The following is a 15135-nucleotide window of genomic DNA, read 5'->3' on the forward strand; positions in this document are numbered from 1 at the left end:
AAATTGAGAGAGACAAGATATTCTATTGTGATGCCATGCAAAGCTGTAGTTCATTTTGTACGCATAGTTTTTTATTTACTTCATGGCTTCTCTCTGCTTTGAACTACATCTTTCACTCAATGCTGCCTTTTATCCAAAACAAAGCAAGCCATCTTCCCTCATTAAATATATGTTTCAATTAGAGTATGTGACCTATAGAAAAGAGTATGAAGCATCAGAATTATCAGTCGTGCAAAGAAATGTGTGTGGGACAGGGCTTCCAAGCTGAAATACCTTATAATCAGTCTGAAATAATTTGCTTTAGGTTTGCCCACATACATACACAAATCAAGGTCATATATAAGAAATTTACTTTAACGTTGGTTTTCTTTTTCTTTAAATTTTAGAATTTCTTTCTAAAGCATAGTCTCCATTGTGTTGTTTCACTGATTATAGTGTTTTCCCAGTGCAGGGACCTGAATAAAAAAGAAAAGAATGGAAGAGTACTTTAATTTTTCTTACTGTTTAGGGAAGCCACTGAGAGCCTCATACAAAAATCAAAGTTTTTCCTATTTGTTTTGGCTTGTTTTTTTATCCTGAGGACAATTATCTTCTCATTCCTTTAATGTATACCAGGATTGTGATCCTTTATTGTATTTGTAATTTGCTTTTTTTTTTTTTTTTTTTAATTTTATCTTTTTAACTTTCATAACAGCAACAGCTCTACATTGGCTCAGCCACTGGGGTTTCACAGCTTCCTTTACACCGCTGTGATGTGTATGGAAAAGCATGTGCTGAGTGTTGCCTTGCGAGAGACCCTTACTGTGCCTGGGATGGTTCATCTTGCTCACGTTACTTCCCCACTGCTAAGAGGTAGGGACAGTTTCAGATGTCTGCATGGTTTGCTATTTGTTTTAACTGATGGTCTCAATATGACCAGAGGGCTTTGGAAATTTTTCATGGGATGGTAAACTGGAGCCCTTCCTCTTCCAAAGAAAACATAATTCTGGGAGTTACAAGCAATATGAAGTCCTGATGATTTAAAGGGAACACTCTGCTTCTGGGATTGGCTTAAAAAGCTGTTGTAAGAAAACATTCAGAAAGGAGTTGTCTCTGAAATTGATTCATAACTTTATACTCGGTAATAAACAGCAAAAAGAAAATGAAATTCCTCTTCTCTAACATGAGGAGGGGGCTTGATATTAAAATAAAATAATTACTTGCCCAAGTAAATTATCCTGCATTTTTATGAATTCTAAGTCAAAGGAAATATTTATGTTATAAAGTGTTTGGACATAAATGGAAATATATTTTTTAGTGATATATAGCATTATTGTTATTATTCAAAAGTATAACTTGTATGTGCTGATATGTGTCTAAGTGTACTAGATCAAAAAAACCAATCTTTTCCAAGCACTCTGCACTGATGCTAAAGGCTTTGCAATGCAAAGGTTAAGGGAAAACAGGCTTGGCAAGTTAAAAAAATTATTTTTATAAAAAATGTACATTATTTTTATAAAAAATTTACAAGTCCTCATTGCCTGAAGACTTAAAATAATATTTTATTTGCCTGCCTTTATCTCTGAAAGTATTTCTCCTAAAGTATGTAAGCTAGTTACTGAACAGCTCTTAGATACTGAGGTAGAAATTAGGAATAACTGAATAGTCACCTGCAAATAAGAACAGACGTGTTCTCAACATGTAATGTTGAGATTCCCATGATAATTTGAATGAAATGATTAAAAAGTGCTCACATTAAATCAAATATGCCAAACATCTTGCACTTAGGAAGAAACAAGGAATCCAAGGGTTTATATACCTAAAGGGTTATACACATAAAATTGCTGGTAGCAAAAACTCAGTTGAGAATGTCTGGACTCCAAATTCCAGATCTGGATGGGTTGTTGCAGGAGATGAAATGTGGTTAATGGTGGGTGGCAGTTGTGTCACAGACTTTTTGGATGGAGGGGATTAAAATTTCAAGGTTTGCATTACAATGTATCCTAAACAAATACTGATGACAAAAGAAAAAGCTGCTTATGGAACATAAGGTTCTATTTCTGTACTGGAAACAGTGTTAATCTGAGGCAAGCTTTTTGTGATATTCTTCAAAAAAAAGTTTTTTTTAAAAAAGAGAAACTGAACCCATCCCAAAAGAAGAGCAGGTTAAATTTTCTCAGCTGCATGGGCCAAATTCAAATTTGTGCTGGGAGTGTGGCAGTTTCTGTGTAGGAGGAGGAGGAAAGCGAGGAAACTGAGGTTTTCAAGGGCAGTCCAAGAGATTGATTTATCTAAAAGTTTTAAGGGTTAGAAGTCAGTGTGGGTGAGTACTGCCTCTGAGTCGCAGGAGGAATCGCTCAGGAATTGCTGAATCACTCTTCTCTGCTACCTTCCCACTAATCTTTGCCCCTGAATGTCACCCTTTCTCAGCATTCCCTAGCACCCATTCTTACCCCCAGCCCATCTCCAGACCCACAGAGCATATCATCCTTTCATTTGCTTACACTGATAGAAGAAATAGGTTCTTTTACCTCTTCCTTATCTGTCTCTCTAATTTATTAAGCAGCAGACCAAGCTCACTGCTGCCATCAGGGGTAAAAGGACTGAGACCTCTCCTTCCAGGGATTAAGGGGCAGGGTTACTGGGGCTAAACTAGGTTGCATAGCTATGGAAAAGCCTTGGGGTGTAGAATTTACTCTTCTTGAGGCCACTATGAAAGAAGTCAGTCCTGGGAGGCTGGGATCCTGACAAGGCATTTGGAAACAGCCAGTGCCCCCCACCCCCTCCTTCCCCACATTTTCCCCTTAGCAGCAGCAGCAGCAAAACAAAGGTCTGTTACTGGGGGAGAGCATCCTCTGCTCACCTGGTACCTGCTGTACCCACTGTCTCAAGCCAGCTTTGAATGCATCTATGGCAAAATCAACGTTGCTGGAAACAGCTTAAATGTCAACATTTAGGCTCCAGAAATATTGGGAAAGTTGAGTCCTGAGGCAATTGCACAGATGCTTTGCTAATCGCTGGTTTTGGGCGTTGTTTTTTTTTATTTTGTTTTAGGGGGTTTTTTCTTCTTTTTTTTAAAAAAAAAGCTTTTATGAGCCATGAATTTAATTTACTTTTCTTTGTGTATTTTACAAGTCTAAATGACAGTTCAGAGCTCCCGTAGTGTGACCACTTAACTTTACCCCATGCAGATGTGTTCTGGTTCATATTTCATAAATCATCATGTTGATACAATGGTGATATGTGCGACATTTTCCTGAGATTCTAACTAAACATTATATCCAAACTCCATTGACAGTAATATGAGTCTTACCACAGGCTTCTTTTCTACAAATAGTATCATATAAATATGCTGCATTTCAAAACTTAGGAAGGAGTAACAAAATTTTATGGTTCTTTATGTCTTGGGTGTATTTTTTTATTCATTGGCAATGAGTACTATGAAGATGATATCTGAAATCAGGATTAATACTTTTTTTTGAATCATATATCAATCAACAGAAGATTCCTTCTTACTAAGACATGCTAAGATGTTCTAATTCATTAATTTAAAGAAAACTTTATTCAGAAAAATATAAAGAAATGCACATAATGAGGTTTTGGGGTTTTCCTAAAGAAAAAAGACCTGTTGCCATATTTCACATAACTAACTTCAGGTTTAATATTTCAGCAGCTTTCAATGGAAAAAAATATGGTTAAAATATTTCAGGCAAGAGGAGTCAGCTGTGCAGCTGATGGTGCCTCTGTGAGAACTCTTTAGTGTGTGCTGATGCTGGGCTGTTAGCGAGAGCCTGCTAATAAGGCTAGTGAACAGAAGAGAGATGGGCTCTGTGCTGCAGAACAATGGCTTTTAAAAAATGTGGGCTGTTGTCACAAGGGAGTGACCAACAGTGCTTTTTACAAGGCTACTTGACTTTTGCATATCCGTTGCTGGATGCCATAATCTGAAATCACAGCATTGTTCAGCAGCCTAATCCTCTTTGTTCTCCTCTAATTTTGCAAGCCCTCAGGCTTTCTCCAATTCCTAAAGTAAAGTGCTCACACTTGAAACACATCTTTGTTTGCCTTCTTCTTTTTTTCTTTTTTCTTTTTTTTTTTTTTTTACATGAAAGACTTTTCTCTGGCTCAGTTGAATTTTGTGTCACAGCCATTTGAATAAAAATAGGAGCAGACAAAGAGAGAACAACAAATGCAAAATAAAACTGTATTAAAAAGCTTTCTTCTGTAAAATACAACAATTTTTTTTTGCATAGATCAATATCTTTTCCAAAAGAGCCAGTGGAAATAAAACTGGGGAAAGAATATGCTATGTTAAATGGACATGCAATAAAAGCTAGAACCGAGGCTCAAGCTTCAAAGGATGGAGTAAATGATATTTCAAAATGTTTATTCTAAAGACAAAGACACTTACAACAGGTTTGGAAAATGTTTTATAAGAAACATATTGATGAGATCTGTAGCAGCTGAAATCATTATGTATTTTAATTTTGATTTTGTAGAAAATACAGCTTTTTTACATTCTTTCAAAACCAGCCAGCCGTCCTAACATTTCATTTATCTAAAAGATGCCATGATACTTAAAGTATTCTGTACTTGCAAAAAAGCTGTTGCTTCTTCATGTTTTTGATGCGTGTTAAACTCTACTGTGTATACTTTGATCCCTTCGCAGTCCCTGTATCTACGAGTCAAATAATGAATTTGTCTGTGATCAATATGGCCAGCACAGTTAAAATAAACTTCAAAGGTTCAGTGCCAGACATACGTATTTACGAGTTTCTGAAGACTTTACCTGTAAGAGTAAAGGCTGATTCTACAAACTGTGATAATGCATAGAATATAGCGGCAGCAATATGATTTCCTTCCAAGTGTTGTTTAGGGGCACTTGTGGCTTATGGAGTTCTGTATATGTTCCATTTATTGCTCTTCTGTCATGGCAAATGTAAATGCTGAACACTGAGAAGGTCACTGATGGTTTTCCAATATATTTGCAGACGTACTAGACGACAAGACATACGAAATGGAGACCCGCTTACCCACTGCTCAGACCTGCAGCATCATGGTGAGTTATGGGTATGACTCAAGTACAACTAATTTGTATGTAATTTACAGAGTGCGCATGAGTAGAGTAGGAAGCATGTGAATGATTTGTTGGTGAAATTGTCTTGAACATCTGTGAAAGATGAATATAATATATCATTATCCCAATTTAGATTGCTTACAATGGCCTGGATCAGACACTAAAGACTAGGGTATTTTGTTGTTTTCTTTTTCCTCAAGTTACCAGTTTTAAGCATTTTAATTCTTCTGCTTCACTTACCTGATAATACCATCAGGCTAGGCATATTATGTCAGAAACGAGTCATATCTCCTTTAGAACAGGAAGAAGTATGTACCTATTGCTTCATATAGTCTGCATAGGATGATAATCAAACACATAACCTCCTTGGCTAATGGGATGGTCTTTGTTGTAGGAGCCACACTAGCAGCCCTTAAGATCAGAATGATCCTTGCAGTAGGCCTGTCCCGTGTGCTTTCAGCATCAGTTTCCTTTGACATCTTTGGTTTTGTTTTTGTTGGTTGTTTCATTTTTACAGTGTATTGATCAGATCTCCCTTTCTCTAATTGTTTGGCTGATAAACTTCTCACAATTACTATTTTGTTGCCAAGCTATACTGAACATCTTCACTCAGAAAATGAAAAATGTCCGTTTTGCTGTAAGTTAAGTGAACACTTAGGCAATACTTCCCTCTGCTGGAAAAAAATGATTACTCATGTTTATGGTACACCTATAGTAACAGTTAAACCACTGGACAGATTTCTGAGCAAAATAAAGAAAAGGTGGCTGAAAACAGAGATACCTCACAACCCTCATGTCTTTCCAGTCCCTGAAATAGCAAGAATGATAAATAGTTCAAACTTGTACTTTTGTGTCAGCTATAATTCACCACTACTGCATTTCAGTAATAGTTTTCTCTATCTTCCTTCTAATCATTTAGAACACATAGCTAACATTACTGTAGCTTTTTCTTTTTATTTCTTGGTTGTCAGACTCAGGCCAAGTTACTCAGAGGGGAAAAGGGTTTGGAAAAGTGTATGAATAGAGTGATTAATATGCAGTTGTCACATTTTGAGAATTCACAAATGTACAACTCATTTAGATTTCAGCTATGGACTTGCAGAAAGTTCACAAATCTCCAGTTGCATGATAACTAGTAACACGTATACAGTGCAGATGAGACAATGTGTATATTGGGGCTGAGATGACATTTTCAGTTCCCCAATAGGAAAATTTCACCAGGCACTAAACGTGAATTATTTTTAACAGCAGAAGAATGTCTTACCTTTACATTTTTACTGTCTGGAGTTTTCCTCATGAGTAAAATGATGATCTGGGCTACCACATGTCCACTGTTTTTAACATTCTCTTGCCTTCCCTCGCTGTGCCTTATACTACTGTAGGCATGTTCTTTATCTTCATAGACAAGAAAAGTATTTCAAAATTTCCCCCTGTGCTTAGCACTGGTAAGGTCACACCTCTAATACTGTGTTTGGTTTTGGGCCCCTGACTACAAGAGGGACACTGAGGTGCTGGAGCATGTCCAGAGCCGGGCAGGGGGCTGGGGAGGAGGCCAGCCTGGAGAAGCGAGGGCTCAGGGGCACCTGATGGCTCCCTACAGCTGCCTGGTAGGGGCTGTAGGCAGGGGGGGTCAGTCTCTGCTCCCAGGGAACAAGCGCCAGGACACGGGGAACCGGCCTCACATCGCACCAGGGGAGGTTCAGATGGGACATTAAGAAAAATTTCTTTATTGTAAAGGGTGGTCAAGCATTTGACCAGGCTGCCCGGGAAGGTGGTGGAGTCACCATCCCTTGGAGGTGTTTAAAGAACACGTAGATGCGGCGCTTAGGGACATGGTTTAGTGATGGACTTGGCAGTGCCGTGTTAAGGGTTGGGCTTAGTGATCTCAAAGATCTTTTCCAATCGAAATGATTCTATGAAAACACTTTGGGTTTTATATCTTCCATATTTGGTCAACATGTTTGTCTGAAAAAATAACTTATGTTCAAAAGAAAGAGAGTAATCCCACACAGTTTTTTCATGACAACAGTCATGAGAACTCAAGGTCAGGAAAAAGCTGTTATATGGTACACCTGATCATAAGGAGCTTTGATACAGCTTTGTCAAAATGAGCAGAACAAATATGAAATAAGATACCAGTGATAATTTTATGTAACAGTGAAATGAAGGCAATGTGATTAGAAGAATCAGTAACTTACAAATAATACTGAGGGAATGCAGTTCTAGGTCCTAGATATGAAGGATCCACTGTCAAAATACTTAATGAATGTCTTAGATTGTTCTTGAGTGAAATTTTCTCTCATTAATTCTGAGTTGTAAATCTATAAAATTTTCCTATATTTGCTTGTCATTTGTGCATGATCGTTCATTGTAATGGCCCATAAACTTCCTATGACAACTTATGCTGAATTTTTTCCTTCGTTATGACTAGCAGTTTCCTGGACAACAGATGAAGAATTGGGTTTGCCTGTAGCCAAAAATAAGCAATCATTTACTACTTGTCTACACATTCCTTTGCAGTAACTGTTAGTTGATTCTTTATGTTAACCAACAGAAAGAAGAAAAAAGAACGAGCTCTTAACATATATCTCACGTTTAAAGACATTACAGAAACCTACTTTGATATCAGTCTGAAACAATAATGCTTTTAGTAAGGTTTAGGTAGCTCTTTCAGTTGCCCTTTTGTGCAAATGTCTAAGGAAGTAGTATAAAATGACTGCACAACAACATTAGAGGGAGCTGAGTATCCTTAGTTGGTCAGGTGTGTGGACAGACATTAATAGTTAAATCTAAAAGCATGGCCACCTTTGTGTCAGCTAAAGAACAAGTTGTTGTTTGGGTTTTCTTAAGGTTAAGGTACTAGCGCTGCCAAGAAATTAAGAGTTCTTTTTTTTGAAGAATTTGTCAAAGAAGAGGCGTCTTTTTTTTTAGGTGATTTATCCCAGGGAAAGCTCAAGGAATTACTCTGAATTTAAATGTATAGTGAGATTCTTTCATCTGCAAAGCAATCTTGGTATAAGTACTTAGCCTTTCATACTTTTTCAGTTATGTCAGAAATGATGTATTTAAAGGATATTTATCAGTGCAGTAAACTGATACTGCTGTTGGATTCATTTTGGGAATTACAGCTCTCAGACAGGATTTTGGGTTGAATTTCATAACCAGCTTCATGACTTCTATAGTTTTCTAATTCCTCCAGCTGCTTTTCTGAACTTCCCAGACTTTCATTCTTCCTTCTGGTCTCTTCAGCTTCTCCCTCAGTCCCAGAGCTGCTCTCTGATCCTGTGATTATTCTATCACTCTGCTTACTTTCTTGCACTCCATGTGCTCAATATTACATGAACTTTATAGACATGTCTGGACCTGCCTTCTGCTCCCTTAAATTGTGAAAATTGAATTTGAAGGATCTCTTAAATCCTTCCTCTCTCATTGCATGACTGTCACCCATACCGTATTTTCTGGAGTTGTGAGGAAATTTAAAGGGGACTTCTGCCATCTAAGGTGCATGGTGGCCTCTAACATGCTAGAATGCTGTGGACCAGATCTGAGAAAACACTCAGAAATTTGAAATGGCATCAGAGCACTTGCCTTCAAGGTAACTTCCATGAGAACTTGTAACTAGCTTATTAAGATACTAAGGTTATCCTAGGTACCAAAGTTTTCCAGTGGAAACTTCTCTGTGTACTCTGCTACTGCTCATGGGTGGTAGGACCTTTGTCAAAGAAATATACCCACTTCTGTCTTTTGTACTGATATTTAGGATCTAGAAGACTGTCTTCTTGGGTCTAATAAGACCAGTGTTACATGTGTTCTGCTCCTGGATAATTCACTTGGACTATGCTGTATTCAGGAAACTATAGTCAAGTGGTGCTGCAAGCCACCTAGTGTGTAACCTCCTGGTTAAATCAGCTATTTAGGATGTGAGAGAAGAGGACTTAAAGTCCACTTAGGCTTAGGAGATTGACTTGGTAACTCTATTTCCAATACAAACACCCAAACTATCAGATTGCTTTTCTTGAAGTTGGGCCATTCTGCAACCATAATACATGGAGCCCAGGAGAGAGGAATTGAAACAGAGCATGCATCCTAAGGTGAAATCTCTTGTGTTTCCATCCTTTATTATGGAAGCTTGTAAATCTCTGTTTCACAGAAACACATTGCTGGAGCAGTAATGTATATGTCCCAGGCTATAAAAGGGGACATTTCCTACTGACTGTCTTATGCTGCAGCCCTACATGTGCTGTGTGTTGTGGGTCCCAGTTTAGATATCAAACTGCCTCTCATGGACTGTGAAGATCTTTGGCTGACCACTCAGTCATGTGAATTCTGGTCTTAAATTAGGGTACCTAACTTGAAGCAGAAAAGTCAGGACATCAGTCAGCCATTCACAACATTGAATCTGGACCCACGAGTTATGAGCCATGCATTTCCATTTCCAGTCTTTATTGTACCACTTTTAGTTTTATTCAGTTAATCTCCTCACATACTTCCAGTTCCTTTGTTTCACTGACACAAATTCACCCATGCTCCATCTCAGACCTTACCATTGGTACTCTTGGCTACATTCTCCTCCAGCTGCCTTACCCTTCTCCTGCTGCTTTGCTCTCTAATTTGGTCCTCCATCGCTCTCCGTCTTCCTGGCCCAAAGGTGCACTGACATTCTTCATAGGGATGTGGTTTGTGAGAGATGTCATAAAAGTTGTTTCACTTAGTTGTTTATATCGCACCCCACATACTTGCTCGAAAGGTTTGCAATCCAGCAGAGGACAGCTGTTTGTTCAGTGTGAATAGGCCACTTGATGTTTCCTTACTGAGAACTGGGCAAGCACCAGTTCCTGTTCTGTCCCCCATCCCATCTCTCATCCTCTCTCAGGGCTGCAAGTCATTATGGAAAGGCATATGATTGCTGTATCAACACAAACCAGGAGCTAGATTTTGTTTTTACCTTTGGCTCAGTTGTCTAGCAAACAGCCTGCGTTTGCTAAACAACATGGCCAATGTGGGAAAGGCACAGTGAAAGCAAACAAAACTTGACAAAGGATTTCTCCGAGAGGACTTGGTTAGACACCATTTTCATATTAAAACATACCCAAAGAAGTTCCTTAAAGATTTCCAATGCTAATGATCAAAAGTGGAAAATGAAAAGAATGACAAATAACGGCAAAGAGGCAGGACTCCCATGAGATCAGCACAGTGTTAAATAGCTTACCAACCCCTTCCTTCCCATCTACTCTCCAGGATTATTGTACTGTTGCCACTTAAGTCCATAACAGCATTTTAAAGAGCTAAGGTGGAGAGTTGACATACGATGCCTTACAGCCTCTGTGGTATTGGGGAAGAATCAAATGCCACATAAGTCCTATAGCTGTGTGATATTTCCAGCAGGTTGATGAATAACTTGAAACATTGTTGTTACAAAAGGAAGTAATTTATTTAACTTTCTTTTTCCCCTCCCATAATGTCTGCTTTATTAACCTCATTACATTTCCATAAATTATGCCAGTATAAGAGGAAATGATTAATTGAAGATCGTTTCCTCAAAAACATTATTCCTGGTCATTAACAGCTTCAGCAAACTGCAGTGCCATATAATCTAAACACATTATACTACTGTTAAATAGCCTCATGTTTTATTACTTTGCTCTAAGTGTTATGATCATAGAGCCCAGGAGGCATCATTACAAACATTCTGCAAGCACACCATGAGTTTTCTCACTACATACAGTTTGCTGTTAAAAATTCTTGTCATGTCCTAGATGTTTTCCTTGATGAATAATAATGAGGTTTGCACAAAATTTCAAAAGGAAATTCATTAACTTCACATATTGAGATGTTAACAGCTGTTAAGATTGAAAATACAAAAGTAATAAAAATTAAAAATAAACCAATAACATACCAGGGATCCTTGCAAAGATAGAGATGTTGATGGAGATTTTCCAAATGACATACTGATATGTGGAAAAATTTTTAAAAGGTTTTTTTTCTTTTAACACCTTAAGGGAGCCCGATTTCTAAACAAACAAATTCACTTATCAATTAAATTTTTTCTTTCCAGGTAAATTTATTTCTTTTTTTCTTTTTCTTTTTTTTTTTCCCCTTGCTTTACAGAGAACCTAAGTGGTCAGACCCTGGAGGAAAAGATTATCTATGGAGTAGAGAATAGCAGCACTTTTCTTGAGTGCAGTCCAAAATCTCAGCGTGCTGTAGTCTACTGGCAGTTCCAGAAGCAAAATGATGACCGCAAAGAAGAGGTACACTAGAAAAAATAGAGCTGCAACTAGTCATCTCTATGAGGATACACTTCCCAAAATAATGTTCAGCTGTATTTTAGTTTAGCAGAATTTCGCTGGAATCTTTTGATTTCTATTGTTCTTCACCATATTCTTACTTTTATCACCGTAAAATCCCGTAAGGTCTCTAATACATTTTACAGACTGTTACATCAGAAAACCTTCATATCCTCTCCTTGGTTAGACACCCAGCAAAACACACTGGGATTCCATTAGATATCTCAGAAATACAAAAAGTTAGCATGCTATCTAAGCGCCACCTAAAGAATCGTGCAAGGATTATATGAACTTAAATATTATAAAGACCTTAAAACTGCCTGTGAGAAAAGGTCAAACTGCATTAATTTAATTATTCTGTTTGACTGAAACAGCCTAACAGGAGCGCTCCTTAGGTACTGCATGCTCTAAGGCTTTACTGCAGCCAAGGCAGAGACAGAATGAAGAACTGGGGACTGTAGCAGACACAAGGGTATGAAAACTTGTACATTGTTTTCGGCAGAAGCAATATTCATAGAGGCAAAAATGCTGACTTCCTCCCCTCCCCCCGGCCTTGCTTTACACTAAGCTAATACTTTATTTTTCTCCTTCTCTTGTCACCAACATTCTCATGTTATTACTCACCCAGGTTCTCAAGTCATGTTACTGTCAAGCTTGGTCACATGTATCTTAAGAGAATAATCTACTCTGCTAGCTAGGGAGATCAAGCTAGGAAACAAAAACTTGCTTGTTGCATTGAAGCATTTGTAAATATACCCAAACTATTCTGAAGGTTTGGGTTTTTTTTAAAGACATGTAGTAAATACTTAGTTTCATTAGCAGCTTTAGATATTTTTGCTGTTTGCTTTATTTGCAAAAGTAGCACTTTATTTAGCCTTTATTTTAGGTGGAGAGAGCAGTATACAGGTTTCTGCCCTTTTCTGTCTGCAGTGACGTGCATTCAAAGAATTAAATCCTATTCTAGATATTAATTAATTCAGAAAAATACAGTATTTTGGACATCTGCTTTTGAATATTAAAATTCTGGGATTTAATCCTTTTTGTTTCTTGGTAAATTCTCCGCTTATGCAGAACCCACTTCTATACGTAAGGGCTTCTGTATTAAGGAACAATAGGAAGACAGAGAACCTTTCCCACAAATATATCTGTGTTTGACTAAAAGTAAATGTAACCTCAGTAATATAGCTGAATGCACCCACATTGACTCTGCTGATTATATGCTTGCATTTTCTGTCATCCTACCAGCAAGTCCATCTGACAGAGGTGATGCAGATCTTTGTTCAGCAGTAGTAGGGACTAAGGAGTGAATTCTTAATTCCCCCAAACTCTTTGCAGTACATCATTAGTTTTTCCAGAGTATTTGAGCCTTTCATAACTACAGATGACTGTCAAAGCATTTTCCGTTCACATGGTTTTGGGGATTTTTGGACAAGTTTTACCAGCTGAAAGGACTTCTACTAAGGAACTGGTATGGCTAGAGGATAATGTTGCATATATATGAAAGATAACTATTGAAATTACCGCTTTTTTCCAATACAGATAAAAGTGGATGATCGCATGATCCGGACAGAACAGGGCCTATTGCTACGAAGTCTTCAACGGAGAGACTCTGGTATTTATTTTTGTCATGCTGTGGAGCATGGCTTCATGCAAACTTTGCTTAAAGTGACCCTGGAAGTAATTGATACTGATCACCTGGAAGAGCTGCTCCATAAAGAAGAAGATGGTGATGCCTCCAAGACGAAGGATGCTACTAACAGCATGACCCCCAGTCAAAAGATCTGGTATAGAGACTTCATGCAGTTAATCAATCACCCCAATCTCAACACAATGGATGAGTTCTGTGAGCAGGTTTGGAAAAGAGACCGCAAACAACGCCGGCAAAGGCCTGCCAATGCGCAGGTGAATACAAATAAGTGGAAGCACCTACAAGAGAATAAAAAAGGTAGGAACAGGAGGACCCATGAATTTGAGAGGGCACCACGGAGTGTCTGAGCTACATTACCTCTAGGAACCTCATCCAAGTAGAAACTTGTATAGACAGATAACTGGAAAAAAATGCAATATTCATGAACCTTTTCATGGCATTATGTGGATGTTTACAAGAGTGGAAAGTTCAAGCAATTTCCACCAGGTTTAAATAAAATCCATTTCTAACTTTCCTAGTAAGTCCTTCCTCTCTGCTCTGATTCTAAGACCAGAAAGACCAGAGTTTCAAGGATGATAACTCGTCCGGATGTAGCTTACTGCTCAGAAAGTTCTGCAAGTGTTCAGCAGGCAAGTTTTCCTTTCTCTTTTGCCTGAGATATAGATGAAATGCTGTATTTCATGCTGTCATCTTAAAGAAAAGAAAAACAAATCCCACCTTTCATCAGCAGCACTACCATTTTTAGACTTATATATAAAACTGCATGAACTCATTAAGCTGATGAAAGTTAAAACACGTGATTGGACACAAGGATTTTGTTCTTGTTTTGTCTACCAGTTCTCCTGTTTATATGTACTAGAAGAGGAAAAACAATATGGAATGAGATTTTTTTGTGGAAATCTGAACAACATAAGCCATCCATCATTTGGAAGAATGAAAAATGTGGAGTACACTGGCCTACTACTGATGACTTCTTTCAGCTTTGATCTAAAGATGTATTTTATTAAAACTATAATTTAAATGTACCATGAAAAATATGCAGCAAACATTAGCTCTTTTCTAAAATAGATTAGACTTTTTGTCTTAGAAATATTGTACTTTCTAATTATTGGTTTAGAGGAAAAGAAGACAACTTCCAATTATGAGCTGCTTTACTCTTTTGTTTGGAAAATCTTCCAGGGGAGTTAGTCACACTGCAGTTACCCTCCTCCCCTCTCAGTAATCTATATGACATGTAACTTCAAAATAATTTTAAAACTAAGCTATTTTAACATGAAAGTCACTGTACAGCATGGAAGTCTTCTGCATTCTTTTTTTCTAAGTATGGTATTTGAAACGATTCAACTTGTATAATACCTTGCTATAGATTGAACCAATGAAGAGGAGAGCATTGATTTTCAGTTGTATATTTTCTTTTTTAATTAAAAAAAACCAACAAATAGCATTAAAATACCCTCTACTAATTACACTCTTGCTTTCTTGGTTCGTAAATATCGTGAATGCTAATATTTAAATACTGTGGCTCATAGACTGTCATATATCCATGAGCAAAGCTCACATTCAGTTTAAGGAGTTTTGTTCCCAGCTCAGCGGTAGAAATGTGTCCACAATGCTGATTCTCAGTGCTCCATTCTTTCTGTGGGCCAGATCACCCAAATGCAAAGAACCAACACTAGGCCACGTAAATAGTAACCTCGAAGCCAGCTCTCTGTTTAAAGATCTAAGGGACAGTTTTATCTGTGGGCAAAGTCTGCTGCAGCAGTAAATAGGTGAAGTTCAGCTTAAGACTAGTTTATACTAACAGATAATTTGGTCCTGCACTTCTGTCTTACTCTATATACAGGAGAGCAACAGGGTAAAACAGACAATGTACTTGCACCGTAAGTGTCAGTTTAGGGTTATAAGTAGTGGATTTATTCACCTCAGCACAGATGTGCCTTTGGTCCCCAGTTCTATGGTGTCCAGTTCTTTTGAGACCATCTTCCTCCAGCTTCCTATATTTTATCTTGGTAGAGTCCGTAAATGACATAGTTTCAAGTAATGTCATTGTGGGGAAAATTACTAGAACAAAGTCCTTAGTTTGCTAAAGGAGCTTTTATATAAACGTGTGTCTGTATTGATGACTGATCTGTTTCATTGTTATT

The 15135-nt window shown here is 37.8% G+C and overlaps 1 protein-coding gene across 1 annotated transcript in view; it reads left to right on the forward strand.

The window, feature by feature from the left end:
* The window catches only part of SEMA3A (semaphorin 3A), a 170140-nt gene extending 155683 nt beyond the window's left edge, over positions 1-14457 (forward strand). The window contains exons 14-17 of the mRNA XM_056341639.1: positions 695-852; positions 4971-5038; positions 11165-11307; positions 12883-14457. Of these exons, the coding sequence (XP_056197614.1) occupies positions 695-852; positions 4971-5038; positions 11165-11307; positions 12883-13338 (825 nt within the window). The 3' untranslated portion in view covers positions 13339-14457. The remainder of the gene's footprint in view (positions 1-694; positions 853-4970; positions 5039-11164; positions 11308-12882) is intronic.
* Positions 14458-15135: the final 678 nt, after the last annotated feature.

Source organism: Falco biarmicus, chromosome 5 (assembly GCF_023638135.1).
Source record: "Falco biarmicus isolate bFalBia1 chromosome 5, bFalBia1.pri, whole genome shotgun sequence".
NCBI lineage: Eukaryota > Metazoa > Chordata > Aves > Falconiformes > Falconidae > Falco > Falco biarmicus.